We start from the raw sequence: 20,326 nt of genomic DNA on the forward strand, positions 1-20,326 counted from the left end.
ATTATGCACAGCTGGGGCACAAGCACTGATCTCTGCAGAATTCCACTGAATACCAACCTAAGAAGCATCCATTTATTCCTACTTTTAGCTTTGTCTGATAGCAATTCATTATCCACGTCAGTATATTACCCCTGATTCTGTGCTCTACATGCTCTCCTCACACTACCATTCATGTAAAACAGAAGTTTGACTGAGGGATTTCAGTAAGCACCATGTCTGCTTCTACAATACTCTTCAAAGAAATCAAACCACTGTGTAGAAAGGAGGCAGCTGGCACCTTACAATTCCAAGGTCCTTTGCTGAGACAGAGGCAACTTCTATTAGTTGGCCATCCTGTTGGTAATTGCAAATGTTTATCTTTTGGATGGAGACTTTCTTCTCAGCTCCTCCTCCCTATATTCTGGCCATTTTACTGTGAGTGCACCTCAGGCCCCCAGGCAATACAAATTCTAAAAAAAATACTTAATCTTATCTTCATTCAGTGTTCCTAGTTACATATTATTCATATTTGCCAAAAGCTTATCATTTATGGTACCAGAACCAGGTATTTAAAAGCAATGGCCTGACTACGGGTTAAATTTATTTGCCGAAGACATACCTGACAATTCTCAATACATTATAAAAACATAATGTGGAATATATGCCTTGCACTGTACTGCTGCCGCAAAACAACAAATTTCACGACATATGTCAGTGATAATAAACCTGATTCTGACTTCACATGAGCAAGCTCAAATGTGGAAATTATCCTACTTTTAAACTCATCGTGCAATGCCAAATGATGATGTCATTTTTGAAAGCATTTTGATCCAGTATTCTTGTTTACCTTTCAGTTGGATATCACTTATGGGCTTCATCCTGTTACAGGAACATCCAAGTGCTTAACAGACCATAAACATAAACTGGTTCTGTGTAGTGTCGACAATTCTTTACTCTGCCAGCATATTTTCACTCATCCACATTACGATCAATTATCAAACATCACAATGTTCTTACTATGAAATTACATCTTCACTCAGCAGCATTTCATGTAATACAAAGGTGCCTGTTAATGATTTCAGCAGTGCCTTAATTTCAATTCTTTTTAAAGTTTTTCTTCATAAACTGCTATGATTTTTAGTGCTCGGTTTGACCTGTCCATTTCTCTCAGACTTGTGCATTTATAATCCTTTGGCAAATATGACAATGAACCAGCTCAGAAACTTCCCTTCGCAATGAGGATGCAAATGTTCTCATCAAATAATCATTTTGTTGAAAGGCAACGAAAGAAGAACCTTTTATTATCGTAACACCTATTTTGCTAATGATGCAGTAAAATTTTGCTAATTGCAGTAAAAAGTCGAGGTGAAACAGCTTGGTTTTTGGAAAGTTATTCTCCATGCCTTGAAGTCAGACAAAAGCATTGCATCACTGAAATGATTCATAACTCACAACGTACTCAGCAACAGCAGTGACACTGTCTTTCCCTGAAGCATGATCTCCTCATGTCACATTTGAGGCTGAACCCCCTACTATTCCCAGTCTCAATATTCTACTTGACACAGTAAACTTTGGATTCTCTATCATCTCCATCACGAAGACTTCCACCTCTGTAACATTATCCATCTGATACTGAAACCACCAGCTACTGTTGTCACTTTCAAACCTGCTCTGTGGTTCCTCTTGGCATCCTCTTCTCCTCCAGCCTCTGGACTACAACCTATCAAAAAAAATGTTGTCGCCCACATTCTAACCTAAACCAGCCCCACTCATTGTTCCCGTCCTCCCTGATGTTCACTGTTTTCATGGATCATTGCCTCGGTTTTAAAGTAATTAAATTCCTCCTCATCCTTGATCCTCTCCATTTTAGAAACTCCTCCCAGGTCAGATACTTCCCTGAACACAGTTTCTCCAACTTCAAACTCCATCCAACCCTGTGTTTTTAACCTATTAACAGTCTTAACTTCAAATTTGCAGTACTCCAGGGAATCCTCACTCTGCACCTCTTTTAATTTCCTTATTAAATATTAAAAACCTCTTTAAAACACAATCCTAACCAAATTTATGGTCAACCTCCTAATGATTCCTTTATTGGTCTGAGATGTATTTCTTCTTTGCTGTGAAGTGCACTGGGACATATTTGCTAAAGATACATAATGCAAGTGATTGGAACTGCCAATACAACTAATTTAATTTCTGCCGCTGCATATTATGATAAACTTTACTGATACCAGAGTAAAAAAATATTTTCAATCTGCATTCACTCAGTCTGTAAAGATGGCAAATGAGAACATGTTTATATAATGTTGTGGCAAATCCTTTCATTGCTCAGTATTTAAATGTAAGAATTTTATAGATTGTTATACTAGGTTTAAAAAATCCCAGTCATTTCATATTCACACTGGTTGAGCCAGACATGCAGGGTTCCATTGTTTCCTGTGAAGTTGAATCAAGGTGTCAATACTGTAGTTGGTAAAGTGCATCAGTGGCTCTGCCTTTGTCTTAAAGGTCTATGCTTCCTTTCCCTTTAAACTTCTTCACAGAACGTTCACTTGATCTCAGTTGAAACATGTTGCCGTAGATATAGGAGACAAAGCCATCGATTTCCACACTGAAGATGTTATTTTGCTTTGGAATAACTATAGTTGCAGGATGTTGTGGAGGGCAGTGGGGGAGATGGTGGAGAGAGAGGATAGAAAGCAAAAATTACATTAGTGTGCGAAACCAAATTTAAAATGGTCTTCAGTTCTACAGCATTTGTATGTTTTACAACTTGTGAAAAATTTAAATAACAAAGTTCTGTGAACACCCATTACTATGAATGTCATTGCTAATACAGAATCAATGTATGAGGAAATAGAAACACGTGCAGCTTGGAGAGAATTAACATCTGGGATGGTCACCAGTCTGAGGAGCTGGCAAAGCCTAGTAAAATATTCATATTTTACTGCCAAAAGTCCCACAGTTATGGGCTACCAAAATTAAAGTTGATTTGTGTTTGTCTCAGTGGAACTTAAACCCTGAACAAGTGACTGTATTAAAGACTGTATAAGCAGATCCTAATCTTACTTGGCCTATCCTTTAGAGAGACACAGCATCAATAAAAGGCCCTTTGGCCCATCAAGTCTGCAGAGACCATTAACCACCCATTTACACTAATCCACTTTAGTTAGCTCCAAAAGAATTAAACTGACCGCAGGATGATATCAAGATAAACAATTTTGTCATTATTTGTGATAAAGAACAGCAGTTAAAAATGGATAATCTATCCTTCTTGATTGTTTGCAGACTTTGACATGGTTAACACTTTGCCCTCCTCCTACACTTCTTCACAGTTAGTGGACTCATTTGGTTCCATCATCATCAATCCAGTAACTGACAGAGAATCACCATTGAGTTGTCTTCAAGCGCATATATAACTATCCTTACCCCCACCTAATTGAAGTGCATGCTGCTTTTGAGCAACATACAAATTAGGAGCAGAGGTGGCCACTCAACCACATTCAATAAGCTCATTGCTGATAACCTCAACTCTATTCCTGCTCATCTTTTCTCACCCTTGCTTACTAAGAATCTGCTTACCTCAGTTTTTAAAATGTACAAAAATTGTTTCCGTAGCACCTTGAGGAAAATGACCCACAGTCCTTAGAAAATTTGCATCTTAACTGTGTCTTAAATGGGCAACTCCTTATTTTGAAGAATAGTTCAAGAAGTGTTCACATGTATGTCGTTGTTACATAGCTTAACATCACCAAGCTCGCTTGTTTCTACATTCCAAGCCTGATATCCAGTACTGAACAAAAATTTCCTTAAGTTTATTATTGGGAAGACTAGTCATCATCTTTGGTTCCCATCAGAAACTCCATTCCCTAGCTACCAACTCCATCTCTTTCCCAGATTGGGTCAGTTAAAGATTGCACTTAAACTTGAGCCTGATACCTCATATTTACACCTTAACTAAGGCTGTCTATTTCCATCTCCTGAATAGATTCCAACAGTGTCCTGCCCCAGCTGATCTGCTGCTTAAATCCTCATCTATGTCTTTATTACCTCTAGACTTGCCTATTCCAAGGCACTTCTAGCAAGCCTTCTCATTCAAGTAAATTGTGTGTTATCCAAAACTCCATGCCCATCTCCTAAATTGCAGCAAGTCCTGTTCAGCTATCACCTTTGTTTGCTGACTAGCCAAGTCTCCTGGTTGAGCAAAACCTTCACCTAAACAATCTCATACTTGTTTTCAAATCCTTCCAGTGTCTCCTCTTCCCACTTTTTCTAACTCCTTCCCGTCTTGCATTTTGCTAAGACAACTGCATTCTGATTTCTTACTCATCCCTGAACTAAATCACTGCACCACCCACAGCTATGCCTTCAGTTACCTGGACCCTAGGCTCTAAAATTCCCTCTAACCCTCTTCATCACCTACCTCTGCTTCCTCCTTTTAAGGTGTTCCTTAAAATTTACCTCCCTGACCAAGATTTTGATCAACTGCATTGGTAATTCTATATGGCTCAGCATTATTTTTTTTTGCTAATGCACCTTGGACAGTTTTGCTACATTGAAGGTACTGTATAAACAGACATTGTTACCAATGACTAACAATACAAATTTTACTTTGAAGTTAATTTTTTTTTACTCAAAAACCTTAATTACCTTTAAAGCCAGAAGGTAAGGGGAAAATGAAAATTATGTCAAAGCTAAAGAAACCAGTTTGTGGAGTTCTCCCACCTTGATAAATTATTCTACATTAAGACAACTACCAGTAATTGGTATGGCAACTCCAAGTGGGGGTTGGTGGCTGGTTTAATTAAATACTACATTACATGGAGCAGTTCAGAGGAAATCAGAACAAATACAAGACCAGCCAGTTTTGTAAGAGTTGGGCATAGCAAGTAAATGAACCCTCATTTTAAACTTGGAATTGATCAGAAACAAAGCAGATCAAGCAGCAAAAGACTGGGAAAATAAAAGAGGAAGTGTGCAGTAGTTTAGTTAATTCGCCAAAGTGTCTTATCCCTATCTTAATATCATGCTATCACTTAACAGAATACAGGGCAGTAATAAGTCATTATGTAAAAGACATGGGATCAATTTAAAAGTTAGACCACTGAGGATTTGTAACAATACCTTTAAGCTTATTTTCCACAGTGATAATCTTGAATATATGTTTCAGTTCCTGTAGGACAATTCCAGTAATCCCTACATAAGAGGGGCATTTGGACTTCACCACTGTAACAGATATGAATACATGAATGTGAATCTCAACAAAAGTAATTTTTTTTATGCTTCTATACTGATGAGTTAAAATGATTGCCAACACATACTGTATGTTGAACAAATTAATTGTACATTTCAGAAATTGGTTGGATCTTTGAGTTTATTGGTAGATTGTAAGCAAAAAACCTCTTAAAAAAACACTTCATACAATACATCCATCATACATTACAGGGACAATTAGAAGAAAAACACATTGCAAATCATAACACATACACAATTACATGAAGACTTAACTGAATCATTTAAAAATACAGACTCCTAATTCAACAGAGAATGGAAAGATCATATAAAACAACTGTACTTTCTACATCTTAGGGTTTATCTTCCATGGCACGAGTTCTGTGTACTTTGCTTACTACAAGGTAAAATCTATGTACCTGTCACAATGGCTCCATGAAAGTCTGCCTTCATCAGCTTTGTCTGGATCATATTGGTAGACCTTTAAATGTTTTAGAAACATTGTATGACAATCACACAGGCACTGAAATCCTTTCTAAGTCAGTTGTCATTCAACAGGCTTAACCAAGTACTTGAAATGTTACTTAAAACCTTTTTTTGTACTCAATTTATGCTTCAGCCAAAAACATTTTATTTTTAAAGATTTAGTTTAGATATGTGCATCAATAAATTCAGAAAAATGTCAGTGTTTATAAAACACAGCAATAAAATTTAGAACCTTCTTAACACAATTGCCATTTCTCTCATACCACTTCCATAATAGACACATTTTCCAAAAGTTAAGGGCATGCTGGGTTCATGGTTGGTAAATAAATTATTTCTGATTTATAAGTGTGAACTTTGAGCAAAACACAAAACTCCTTTTCAAAAAAAAAATTGGGACTCAATATTCCTTTGTCCAATGATCCTAACAATGGAAATAATGAAAGGATTTTATTCTCTGCCACCTATCACTGTCTCTTTCCCATCAGTAATATAAATATCATAGCCAAGGTCACTGGATATCAACATTCACTTAATATCTTTGTATAAGTACTTCCAAGCAATATTTAAAGAACTGAGCAAAATTTAAAGCAATATTCCTTAACCTGCAGTGCTCTGTAACTTTTTATATACTTGACCTTGAAACAATTCAATCAATTTAAGAATAAAAGCTTGATGTGTCTTTGGAGACACAAGAGACTGCAGATGTTAGAATCTGGAGCAACAAATAACCTGCTGGAAGAAATCAGTGGATTGAGCAACACCTGTGGGAAGAAAGGAATTGTCACCATTTCGGGTCAGAACCCTGCATCAGAAACCCTGCAACCCTGTCCTGATGCAAGGCTTTGATCCGAAGTGTTGACAATCCCTTTCCCTCCACAGATGCTGCTCGACCCTCTTCCAGTAGATTAGTGCCTTTGTTTCCCAGGCAGGCTCCATAATTTCCTATTTGAACTTATTTCCCCCCATTAATTTATGAGCTGTCGGTATCATTGGCAAGGCCAGCATCATTGCCCAAGCCCAAATGAACTTGAGAAGGCAACAGTAAGTCATCTTCTGGAACCACTGAAATCCTTCACATGACGTATTTCTACAATGGTATTGACTAGAGGTTCCAGAATTTGGCCTCAAAGATGAAGGATCAATGAAATATTGCCAAGTTGGAATGGTGTGTGTTATATGTCAGAAAATGCTCCTGATCAATGGTGACCCTCCCTCCCCAACAAAATTCTCAGCTCTTGATAAGTGATTCATTAGCAATAATGCCAATGTCAAGAAAACGGTCAATATCTGTTATTTGTATAGCTTGAAGCCACATAACATTTCTGAACATTATCTAGGTTTTGCTGCAGTCAATCATGCAGGCCCTTCAAGCTCACAAAATGTAATAATGCACCCATTCTATAATACAATGACAGTACTTACATTTGAGGTTTCAAGCCATTACATAAATCTCGAATGTATTGCTTCCACAGCTCATGCAAAGGGAGAAACAATTCATACCTGAAAAAAAAAGTGAAATGGTTCTAATTAGCATTTTAACACCTACAGCCTTAAAATCATGTAACGCTGATGGGCGAAAATGAGCATTTCACTGAAACTCCACTTGAAATAATGGAAAATGTGTAGAAAGCTGAAAAATCTGATCAGTTTGCAATGCAGAACATGCTTCATGTCTATATTACAGACACTTCAGCAAACATCTGATATGAATTGCCACACAAAATAGTTGCACTGTTGTTTTTCCTCATTAAAGTAATACTTAATGCAGAGACTGGGCTATGTTTGCCCAATATTTGCTGAAGATAACTGCCATAGATCAATACAGTTGAAAATAAACAAATTGTGTTTGATCAAGTACGCAATGTAATAAGTGATCAATAAGAATTTTCAGAATTTTTTTTGTCATTTTCTTTGTCAGAGGACCTGGCTGGAGTTTGAATACAATTTGTGTATAAATACAAAAAGGTCCAATCGATTTACTTTTCAAATCTATCCTTTTCTCAGCTTTTTAGGATCTTCAGCTAGGACAGCAGTTCAGAAAGTGGAGCTCACCACCTTCATTAATTTAGCTAATTATCAGAGGACAAAAAGCACATACTTAGAGTGAAGCACATCTCCATGGAATCTTGGACATGGTGGCTATCACTAACCAGAAATAATGGACTGTGTCATTCAGATACCAGATGATGAAACTCAAAAGAGCAAATGGAATTCAAAATCTGACCCTATACAGGAACTTCTCTCTACTCCCCTCTCCCATCGGCATAAGATACAAAAGCCTGAAAGCCCGTATCACCAGGCTCAAGGACAGCTTTTATCCTGCTGTTATAAGACTATTGAACGGTCCCCTAGTATGATAAGATAAACTCTTGACCTCACAATCTACCTTATGACCTTGCACCTTGTTGTCTACCTGCACTGCACTCTCTATAGCTGTTGCACTTTGTTTTGCATTCTGTATTATTTTACCTTGTACTACCTCAATGCACTGTGTAATGAGTTGATCTATATAAACGGTATGCAAGACAGGTTTTTCCACTGTACCTCGGTACAAGTAACAATAATAAACCAATACCAATAACCTGATGCACAATGTGCACATAATTCAATATTACATATTTTAAAGAATAGAATACACATTTCTTCAGTAATTTTCTTGCTTTTTTAAAATTCTACGAAATTACATAAAATCAGAATGGAGAAAAATATCTTAACACAAACAAAGCAAGCATACCTTTGTTGTTCTGGTTTGAGCTCAAATATCCTCAATTCCCGCCTCTCTTTGGCAGACAAACACTTTGTTTTCCTCTTCTTTTTCTTGAGCTTTTTTGTAACACCAACAAGAGTAACATTTTTATACAAATAATTCTTAACTTCCTCAGGGCTTAACTGCGGTAAACTGGATTTGAGAAAGGATGCGACGAACTTTGCAGACTGTTTGCCTTCTGGGAGCTGTCAGATGGAATTTATGAATATTTGAAATTTGCAAACAACTTTTCACAAGGTTGACAACTGCAATCCCCCAAACAAAAGATGCTGGTTTGATTAACAAAAAAAATGTTGCCAAGAGTAGTAATAGGAAGTACATGGGTAAACTTAGAAATGATTAGAGCAGCAAAGAGTTGATCATATTGACATAAAAATATTGGCAAGTGAAACTAAGAAAAACCTAAAAGATGATTTATAAATTAAGTGCAAGGTTATAGCTAAAGGTGGCACAGGGTCTACTGGAGACCCAAAAGGTAATCTGGATGCGGGGAAAGATATACTTAAGTTATACTCAAACTGCTAAAGCTCATTAATTTTTTTGTCCAAGACGGAAATAGATGCATTTTTGGAGTATAAGGGAATCACGGGTTATGTGGATCAGGCAGGAAAGCGGAGTTGAGGTCAACAGTCAATTCAGCAATGGAACAGGCTCAAGGGCCTTATTGTCCATTTTCACTCATTTCTTTTGTTCTTTTATTTTGCACCTGGCTTCACAAAAGAGCGGTATGATGCACAAGTTCTGGTTAAGGAGGAAGCATGTGAAATACTAAATACAGTGAAGGAAGAAATACAAGCCTGTCCTGGTCCAACCATGTAGATGCCAAGGCCAGGAAAGCACACAAGCGCCTCTACTTCCTCAGGAGGCTAAAGAAATTTGTCATGTCCCCTTTGAGCTTCACCAATTTTTATTGATGCACCATAGAAAGCTTCCTATCTGGATGCATCATGGCTTGGTATGGCAACTGCTCTGCCCGTGACTGCAAGAAATTGCAGTTGTGGACACAGCTCAGCACATCACGGAAACCAGCCTCCCCTGTCTAAACTCCTCACTGCCTCAGTAAAGCAGCCAGCATAATCAAAGACCCCACCTACCGGGGACATTCACTCTTCTCCCCTCTCCCATCAGGCAGAAGATACAAAAGCCTGAAAGCATGTACCACCAGGCTCAAGGACAGCTTCTATCTCACTGTTATAAGACTATTGAACAGTTCCCTAGTACGATAAGATGGACTCTTGACCTCACAATCTAGCTTGTTTTGGTCTTACATCTTATTGTCTGTCTGCACTTTCTCTGTAACTGTAACACTTTATTCTGAATTCTGTTATTGTTTTCCCTTGCACTACCTCAATACACTGAGGTAATGAAATGATCAGTACAGATGACATGCAAAACAAAGTTTTTTTTAACTGTTCCTTGGTACATGTGACAATAATAAAGCAATTTACCAATTGAAGGACAAATCACCACGCTTGGAAGAAATGGATCCCAGGCTATTAAGAAAGGAGCAAATAGCAGAGGCTCTAACCATAATTTTTCAATTCTCTCTGTTAAAGGTGTAGTAGTTATAAACATGGTACCATTCTTTTAAAAAGTGGGAGAAATGTACAGACTAACTTCAGGCCAGTCAATCTAACAATGATGGTGGGCAAATTACTGAAGAAAAATTCTGAAGCACAGAATAAATCATTTAGCAAGGTAAAGATTAGGTGGTGACATTCATGTGGATTTTTTTTTTAAAAAGGGAAAAACAGCACTGATTAAGCCAAGTTTTTTTGACATTTTAACAAGGACGGTCCATGCTAGTAGTACTTTTGATCTAGTCTACATGGAAGACCCACATGACAAGACAAATCAGAAAATTACATGGGATCCAAATGAAAGTAGCATATTGAACATAAAAATTGGTTTAGTGAGAGGGAGGATGTGTTTTGGACTAAAGGCCTACTTGTATTGGGGCCCCAGAGAGCTCACAAGGTTTCTTGGTTTCTATGGTGTATATCAACAATTTAGACTCCAATGGGGAAGTAATAGTTAAGAGGATGCAAAGTTTGGACAGGTAGTTGACAATAAAGAAGAAAATTCTGCACAAAGGAAAATATTAAAAATAATAAACTACTTATGCAGGCAGATGAGACCTGATTAGAGCAAGTATGAGGTAGTGTATTCAGGGAAAGCAGTCAAGGTAAAGGAATACACAATGAATGGTGTTATTCCAAGAAGAACTAAGAGACTTTAGAATGCATGTTTACAGATCTCTGAACATACCAGGACAAGTAGAGAAGATAGTTAATAAGGCCGATGGGACAGTTTTCATTATTAGCTGAGACACAGAACATAAAAGTAGGGATGACAGGCTTCACTGCATAAAACCCCAGTTGGGTTGCAACCAGTATACTGCATACAGTTCTGATCACCATAGGGCAGGAAAATGTGATAACACTAGAAAGTTACAGATGAGATTTACAAGAAAGTTCCTGGGGCTGGAGAATTTTATCTATAAAAATGATTGGATAGACTGGTGTTGATTTCTTTGGAACAGGGTTGTTGAGGGGAGATTTAATTAGGATGTTTAAAATTATGAGACTAGACACAGTGATAAGAAAGACCTACTTTCCTTAGCAGAGCAGTCAATAACAAGAGAGCACATTTTAAAGTTACCAGGAAAAACATCTGAAGGGGAGTTGAGGATTTTTTTAAAATCTAGAGCATGTTGGGAATATGGAACTCACAGTATGAAAGAGTAGAGGTAGAAACACTCAGACAAAAAAAAATTCATGAGCACTCCAAATGCCATAACCTACAAGATGATGGACCAAGAGCTCCAAAGTAGAATTTGGCTGGATCTCTTTTTTTGGCTGGCATGGACTAGGTGGGCCAAATAGCCTCCTTCTATACCATAAATGTCTATGATTCTATACATTTCATCCACTTAATATTCAATAAACACAAATTATTCCTGTATTAAATCCATATGGTAAATAAAATGGTGCAAAACAATATAATTCACATTTAAACTACAAGTTGCAAGGCAAAGAAGCTAAAACAAAATGATCGCTATACCTGGCCAATGAATAATAGATGAAAAAAAGAACATTACATTATTGGATTTGGAAATAAAGTTTTGGTGTATGATACATCATACTATGAATCTGCTTCATTCAAAAGCAGTACATTTCAGATTGCTTACACATGAATACATAATATAAATGTGCAGTTTTATGGATTGCCAACATAAAAACACAAGAGGGCGACAGTGACCACAAAGCAGCATACCTTAAGATATGACTGGTCTCCTGCATCAGCACGAATTTTGCTGTAAATAATTCCTTCAACAGCAAAAAATAGAACTTTAGTTAAATTGGGTAACAGGACAGTAGTAAACAAAAGCAAATCGGACAGCTTGCTATTTTTAGCATGCTTAGTACACAGTTACTTCAAATAAAATTATGAAAATCATGCAAAATGTAAGCTACATATTACTTCACTAATCAAAACATTCTGTCGGAATATATTGTACATCAGTGAAAAATCCTACAAGTGCTGTAAAGCGTTACTGCAAAGCTACAACGATATAACAACACTAAATTCCTCTAAAACTGTCTGAAATTTATAAACAAGACAAATATGTTGAGTTGGCAATAAATAGTTTTCATCTCCCCCACACCTGAAATTGTCTGCCAAGCTGAGGTAGTACAGACAGCACAATTAAACCTGGAACTTTATCAATAACCTACTTGACTTAATAACACAATGAGCAGTAATTGCACCAGCTGAATCATCAGAAAGATTTTACAGCATTTCTGAGAAAGGTGCGTAAAGGTAAAATATCAAATAAATGGACCTGATTATCCAGATACCTCTTGTGTATGGAGTGGGGGAAACAGAAGGAAAATAACCATTGGTCTAGCTTTAAGCTCGATGCAACATCTCTGGCAAATTACATCCAAATGTTTATGTGCCTTTGCCAAAGCAAATCTAAAACTTTTAAGTGTATCCCAAATATTATTGGCTGGTCCTGCAAATGACTGTTTTTTTGAACTTCTCTGAAGTAAAAGGTCTTTGAAGCTTTCACTTCTGTCATCTGCTCGAATAAGCAAAACATCACATTCACTGACAGACAAAGTAAGGCAAACAATTTCTTTAACATTCTGCTAGACCAGTTGAGTGAAACAGAAATAAATTCAAAGCTAACAAGCGTAATATAAATCTGATTTTACTGCCTAATTAAGTTTGTCTTCAACTAAATATAAAGCAATGCTTACAGAAAATAATTCCAGATAAATTAACAGATATTTTGACAAGAACTAACTGTGGCTACACTGACCATTGTGACTGAACAGAGTCAGTTGGGTTCCTGCTACATGAGCGCATTTTCTGGCATTACTATCCAAATGCTAAAGCTATAATTTGAAGGACTTAATTTTTTTTCTACACTGCATTAGAACAGCCAGATCTATAGCAGCTCAAAAAAAATCTTAAATCATTATGTGGTATACTTATTAAACCCATCACAACAGTATAATGCACTGTGTGGCTGCAGATGTGATACAAGTCAATCACTTCTAAAATAGCCTTACAACCTGATTAGAGAATTCCAGTTTTCTTAAAAAAAAAGAGCATTGAAACTGTGTAGGCTGAGGTACTAATACTTAAAAAGCCCCAAATCAGAGAAAAAATGTTTTAGATAAAGAGAATAAATTAAAGGTAAAATAAATTGAAAGGTAAAATATTTATATAATTGAAAGGAAATTATTCACATTGCAATATGACTCGCACAAAATATTCCTTAAGGCCACTAAAGGAATGATCTGTCAAATCGAGCTTTCAGACAAAATAACCACAATGCTTTGGAAGAAAACCTCTATTAAAATGAACCACATTATCATTCTTGAAATTATTGTTTCATATTTCCAACACTATACAGAAGTAAACATCTTCTTGATTATTCTGGCAGTCATTTCCTGGCATTTTACACAATAACTAAGCTTTGGTTGAACATTCATTGTAATTCTCTTCCGAGATTAATATTTTCATTATAACATCAAATCCATGTATCTGAGGACATACTTTCACACAGTATATTTATAAATAAGAATTAAACCTATCACCAAGGTCTCTCCTGAAGCATTGTAAGTAGAGAAATATCAATATTTGCTTTCCTATGATAAGATAAAGGAAAACTGCTTAAGAAATATGGTTGTATAGTATACATCAGTGAGCTGCATTTTACCTGTATATTCTAACAAAAATAAAATGAATCCCTCAACACTTCTGCCTTAATTTGCCTTTGGTAACTGGATTATTGTATCCTTGAGTTTCTACTTGCTGAGAAAGCACAAATTTCTGTGTTGTGAGAGCCTTCATTTCTTGAACACACTTAATTGCTATAAGTCAGTCAACACCTGCTCGTTAAATGGGCATTTCTTCATGAACTTTTGCTCTAAATGGTTTCAGCAGTTGTTTTGAATCAATTCTAATCCATTTATTTTCCCAGCTCACATCGACAATGCTGTGTATGTGGCTAATAATAAAAAAAAAGGCACAGATCTACAGTAAAATTAACTAAACTTTGTAGATTCCAAAGAACACAGATCTAAATATTAGTTGATATTTTGTATAGAGAAACCAAACCTGTACTACCTCAATGCACTCTGTACTACCTCAATGCATTGTGTAATGAATTGATCTGTATGAACGGTATGCACGACAGGTTTTTCACTATACATCAGTACAAGTGACAATAATAAACCAATATCAATACCAATACCAAATGATTATGCTCTGTTCTGTCAAATTCTGAAACTGCAGTCTTCCTCTAAAAGATCCAGGACCAATTCTGTGATGTGAACAGGTACTCACTGGACAAGCCACTAAAAGAAATTGATTTTGTCTCTGTGCAAGACTGTGGTTAGTTCCCAATTAGAATACAAAGTCATTTTGATCTCCACCCATGGCAGGACACACTGAGGATTTGGAGAAGTTGCAGAAGATTGAATTTTAGGCAATTATCCTTTCCCAAAAAAAATAGTTGAGCACAGTACAGGCTGCCAGCATGTGAGGCAATTTTTTACTTGCTAATATTCCCATCAATCTGGCCTTTATTGCTCTGCAATTCCAGTACCAACTGCTTGTGTAGAGGGTAGTGGCTGGAGGTCTGTAACTAGTGGTGTTCCGCAGGGATCTGTACTGGGACCTCTGCTGTTTGTGATGTTTTTAAATGACCAGGATGAAAATGTAGATGGGTGGATTAGTGAGTTTGCAGCAGATACAGAGATTGGTGGTGTTGTGGATAGTGCAGAAGATCACCAAAGGATACAGCGGAATATAGATCAATTGCAGATATGGCAGAGAAATGGCAGATGGAATTTAATCTGGCCAAATGTGAGGTGTTGCACTTTGGGAACTCAAGTATAAAGAATCAAGTATGGTTTGTCCCATTGAGGCAGGGTAAGGATGGTAGAGTGAAGGAACTGTGGTTGACAAGAGATGTAGAATATCTTGTCAGGAGGAAGAAAGAAGCTTACTTGAGGCTTAGAAAGTAAGGATCAGACAGGACTCTGGAGAGTTACAAGGCAGCCAGGAAGGAGCTTAAGAATGAACTCAGGAGAGCTAGAAGGGGGCATGAGAAGGCCTTGGTGAGTAGGATCAAGGAAAACCCCAAGGCATTCAACATGTATGTGAAGAATAGGAGGATGACTAGAGCAAGGGTAGGACTGATCAGGGATAAAAGAGGAAACACGTGCCTGGAGTTGGAAGAGCTATGGGAAGTCCTTAATGAATACTTTGCTTCAGTATTCAGAGAGAGACCTTGATGTTTGTGAGGGTGGCATACAACAGGCTGATGTGCTAGGGCATGTCGACGTGAGGAAAGAGGACGTGCTAGAATTTTTGAAAAACGTTAGGATAGATAAGTCAGCAGGGCCGGACAGGATATACCCAAAGTTATTGCAGGAAGCGAAGGAAGAGATTGTTGCGCCTTTAGCAACGATCTTTGCGTCCTCACTGCCCACAGGAGTAGTACCAGATGATTGGAGGGTGGCAAATGTTCCTTTGTTTAAGAAAGTGAGTAGGGATAACCCTGGGAATTACAGACCAGTGAGTCTTACTTCAGTGGTGGGCAAATTACTGGAGAAAATTCTTAGAGATGGGATTTATGGGCATTTGGAAAAGCATAAGCTGATTAGGGACAGTCAGCATGGCTTTGTGAGGGGCAGGTTGTGCCTCATGAACCTGATTGAATTCTGAGGATTTGACAAAGCACATTGATGAAGGTAGAGCAGTGGATGTGGTGTACATGGATTTTAGTAATGCATTTGATAAGGTTCCTCATGGAAGGCTTATTCAGAATGTCAGGAGGCATGGGATCCAGGGAAACTTGGTTGTGTGGATTCAGTATTGGCTCGCCCATAGAAGACAGAGGGTGGTTGTAGACAGAGCATACTCTGCCTGGAGGTCGGTGACCAGCGGTGTTCCGCAGGGATCTGCTCTGGGACCCCTGCTTTTTGTGATTTTTATAAATGACTTGGAGGAGGATGTGGAAGGGTGAGTTGGTAATTTTTCTGATGAATCAAAAGTTGGTGCTGTTGTGGATAGTATAGAAGGTTGCTGTAGATTACAACAGGATATTGATAGAATGCAGACCTGGGCTGAGAAATGACAGATGGAGTTCAACCCAGATAAGTGTGAAGTGATACACTTCAGGAGATCGAATTTGAAGGCAGAATACAAGGTTAATGGCAGGACTCTTAGCAGTGTGGAGGAACAGAGAGCTCCTGGGGTCCACGTCCATAGATCCCTCAAGTTTGCTGCGCAGGTCAATAGGGTTGTTAAGAAAGGGTATGGTGTGTTGGCCTTCATTAGTCGGGGTATTGAGTTCAAGAGCCACGAAGTGATGTTGCAGCGATAGAACTCTGGTTAGACCACACTTGGAGTATAGTGTTCAGTTCTGGTCGCCTCATTATAGGAAGGATGTGGAAGCTTTAGAGAGGGTACAGAGGAGATTTACCAGGATGTTGCCTGGATTGGAAAGTATGTCTTATGAGGATAGGTTGAGTGAGCTGGGGCTTCTCTCTTTGGAGAGAAGGATGAGAGGTGACTTGATAGAGGAGTACAAGATGATAAGAGGCATAAATCAAGTGGACAGTCAGAGACTTTTTCCCAGGGTTAACTCTGGCTAACACAAAGGGACATAATTTTAAGGTGATTGGAGGAAAATATAAGGGGGATGTCAGGGATAAGTTTTTATTTTACACAGAGTGGTGGGTGCATGGAATGCACTGCCAGCAAACGTTGTGGGTGCAGATACATTAGGGACAGTTAAGGAACTCTTAGATAGACACATGAATGATAGAAATGGGGGGCTATGTGGGAGGGAAGGGTTAGATAGATCTTAGAGCAGGATAAAATGTCAGCACAACATTGTGGGCTGAAGGGCCTGTACTGTGCTGTAATGTTTTATGTTCTAAACAGTATGCTGTTAATGGTAAGACCCTTAACAGTGTTGATGTACAGAGGGATCTTGGGGTCCAAGTCCATAGCTCCCCGAAAGTGGCTGTACAGGCTGAGAGGATGGTAGAGAAGGCATATGGCACACTTGCCTTTATTAGTCGAGACATTGAGTTCAAGAGTCAGGAAGTTATGTTGCAGCTTTATAAAACTCTAATTAGGCTACATCTGGAGTACTGCATTCATTTCTGGTCACCCCATTATAAGGAGGATGTGGAGGCTTTGGAGAGGGCATGGAAGAGGTTTAACAGGATGCTGCCTGGATTAAAGGGCATGTGCTACAAGCAGAGGTTGGACAAACTCAACTTCTTTGGGTGGGGAAGGGGAACAGTGAAAGACACCATTTAGGGGAACAAAGATAACAGTATTTTAATTTCCAAGTGTCTGCCTGCCTTCAGGGACTATTTTAGACCAATGAGTTTTACTTCATGGGAAAGAAGAGGTTGCAAAGACATGACAAGAAAAACCCCTTGAAAAATTTTCTACTTTGCCCATTCAAGATTTCAGCAGGATGGAAAAGCAGCCCAAGAAAACATTAAGAATCAGCCTGACAATGGGGGCCACTTTACAATGCAAATAGCATTATCGCCACATGGAATTGTTGCTGATTTTCCAGAAGAGAATGTTGTTTACCAATATCTGCAGAAATGTGCTCTGTTAGCAGAAAAAACACATAGCAGCACCCAAACTTTGAAATTTCCAATATTGGAAGGCTTCCAATTTTACAATCTGACGTGGGAGTAAAAAAAAGTGCATCTCAAACAGTGATGAGTCAGAGTACAGGAAGGAGATAGAGAGCTTAGTGGAATGGTGTCATGACAACAACCTTTCCCTCAATGTCAACAAAGCAAAAGAGCTGGTCATTAACTTCAGGAAAGGGGGCAGTGTACATGCACCTGTCTACATCAATGGTGCTGAGATCAAGAGGGTTGAGAGCTTCAAGTTCCTGGGTGTGAACATCACCGACAGCCTGTCCTGGTCAAATCACATAGATGCCACAGCCAAGAAAGCTCACCAGCACCTCTACTTCCTCAGGAGGCTAAAGAAATTTGGTTTGTCCCCTTTGACTCTCACCAACTTTTACTGATGCACCATAGAAAGCATCCTATCTGGATGTATCACAGCTTGGTATGGCAACTGCTCTGCCCACGACGGCAAGAAGCTGCAGAGAGTTGTGGACACAGCCCAGTGCCTCATGGACACCAGCCTCCCCTCCTTGGACTCTGTCTTTACCTCTCGTTGTCTTGGTGAAGTAGCCAGCATAATCAAAGACCCCACCCACCCAGGACATTCTTTCTTCTTCCATCAGGTATAAGATACATGTGCCTGAGGACACATACCACCAGACTTAAGGACAGCTTCTACCCCACTGTGATAAGACTATTGAACGGTTCCCTTATACAATGAGGTGGACTCTGACCTCACGATCTACCTTGTTGTGACCTTGTACCTTATTGCACTGCACCTTCTCTGTAGCTGTGACACTTTACTCTGTACTGTTGCTGTTTTTTTTTAAAACCTGTACTGCATCAATGCACTTTGTACTAACTCAATGTAACTGCACTGTGTAATGAATTGACCTGTATGATCAGTTTGTAAGACAAGCTTTTCACTGTACCTCAGTACAAGTGACAATAATAAATGAATACAAGATTCCCCTGTAATTATCAATCTGTTTTAATTGGATCAGTTGGAGGTAGTGACCATTTGTTCACAGGGGTACTTTGAATTTGATGAGCGATGATCACAACTACAAAGTGTACAAGTACAAGATGGCAGAGCATAATATTCCTTTAAACTGGTTACTAAGAACAGCTAAGATCTCTTGAATGATCACATAACATGTTGTTAACATATCATGGTCCTTTCCTCTTCACATTCACCAATGACTTGCAAATTTCTCTTTTTCAAGTCTGTCGAATTCAGTCATTTTAAAATTATCATTGAAACTGCTACTTTTCAGCAGTGTATTCCAGATTGCAGCCACTTGTTACACGGAAAACTCATTTGCACCAGGACATTTTTCTGCCAAAGCAGCTTAAATCAAGAAGTTGAACTAACTTTTTGTCCAATCTAGAAACTAGCACAGGTGAACAGAGTCAAGGTCCCATTTATATTGACATTTAAAACTGATTAAAATGGTTTGAAACATGTTTTTTTTCTAGGTTCTCATATCAGAAAGAGTTAGCGAATATATGAATTGATGAATTGCGAAGCAAGCTGAGCGGCAACAATGTACAGACGGAAGCTGTGCCTGTACCTTCATAAAGTACAATGTGAAGCCAAGGAATAATAATGGAAGTAGAGAAAAATAAAATTTGTTTTGTGTTTAATTTGGATCTCTGAACCTGGGCTTGAGACGTTGGTGGGAGGGCAGTACGAAGAGCGGCTCTGCTATCCGCTCGGGCATTGGGTGCGGTGGGGGCACTAAGCAGTCACCGCCCTCCCTTCACCGCTGACTCGGTAAAGGACGGCAACGGACCCAGCCCCACTGCCCAATTCCTGCCGGGAATCCTGACCGAGCCTAGGAAGCAGCACAGTCGGTATGGGATAACTGAGCCCGGTGCCGTGGCCCGAGGAGGCGGCACAGGCCCGACCGCCCCACGACGTTTACCCGCCCACCAGGAGCAACAACCACCACTCACCCTTTACCTCCGAGCACGTCGCCATGACCGTCAACCCGGCGCATGAAAGTGACGTCAGTAGAGGCGCCGGCGGGTATCACAGAACAGAGGAAAGCATGGTTATAGGGTCCGGCGCTGTAACTATGGAGACCTTTGTCCGGGGAACCCTCGCTCACGCAGCGTTCCAAACCCTGGCGGGGGCCCGAGAGCAGGGAGCAGCGGCTGCAGCCGCAACGGCGCTGCCAATGGTCTGATGTCCCAGCGCAAGATCATAGTTTAACTCGCCCTAATGTCGCGGGGTTTAAATAATTCCAGGCTGTTTTACCTGCATTGCTGTACCCTGGAATAACACCGCATAAATCAGTTCTGAACAGGATCCGAACGGGACTTGGGCTCCTTCGTTTACTGATACGATGTCGCACATCAAACCCTTAGACCGACGACTTGGCGATGGTCAACCCCACACAATGAGGGAATAATGTAAAATGTTTGAAGATCTGCTGGGTTCTTTAACTCCAGCCTGATTTAACCAGATTTGCTCTGCCGAAGAAAGTGAGCAACCTTCAGTAAAATTTCCAGGAAGATATAAGTTTTTCAAAATTACTGCTTAATTCCTAAGGAAATACTGAAGTTAACTAGTGGGAGGGTCACGAACTGTAGCATAGCTACGAAAATAAGGGGATGGTCATTTAAAACTGAGGTGTGCAGAAATTTCTTCCCTCCGAGGGTA

The 20,326-nt window shown here is 39.0% G+C and overlaps 1 protein-coding gene across 1 annotated transcript; it reads right to left on the minus strand.

The window, feature by feature from the left end:
• Positions 1-397: 397 nt before the first annotated feature.
• On the minus strand, positions 398-19,686 carry pop4 (POP4 homolog, ribonuclease P/MRP subunit). The gene is made up of 7 exons (XM_052028283.1): positions 19,618-19,686; positions 11,741-11,793; positions 8,432-8,649; positions 7,120-7,197; positions 5,631-5,692; positions 5,104-5,205; positions 398-2,618 (listed from the first exon to the last, which is right to left on the minus strand). Exons 1-7 carry the CDS (start codon positions 19,640-19,642, stop codon positions 2,482-2,484), a joined length of 675 nt encoding a protein of 224 aa, XP_051884243.1. The 5' UTR covers positions 19,643-19,686; the 3' UTR covers positions 398-2,481.
• Positions 19,687-20,326: the final 640 nt, after the last annotated feature.

This window comes from Pristis pectinata, chromosome 13 (genome assembly GCF_009764475.1).
Source record: "Pristis pectinata isolate sPriPec2 chromosome 13, sPriPec2.1.pri, whole genome shotgun sequence".
NCBI classification, from domain to species: domain Eukaryota; kingdom Metazoa; phylum Chordata; class Chondrichthyes; order Rhinopristiformes; family Pristidae; genus Pristis; species Pristis pectinata.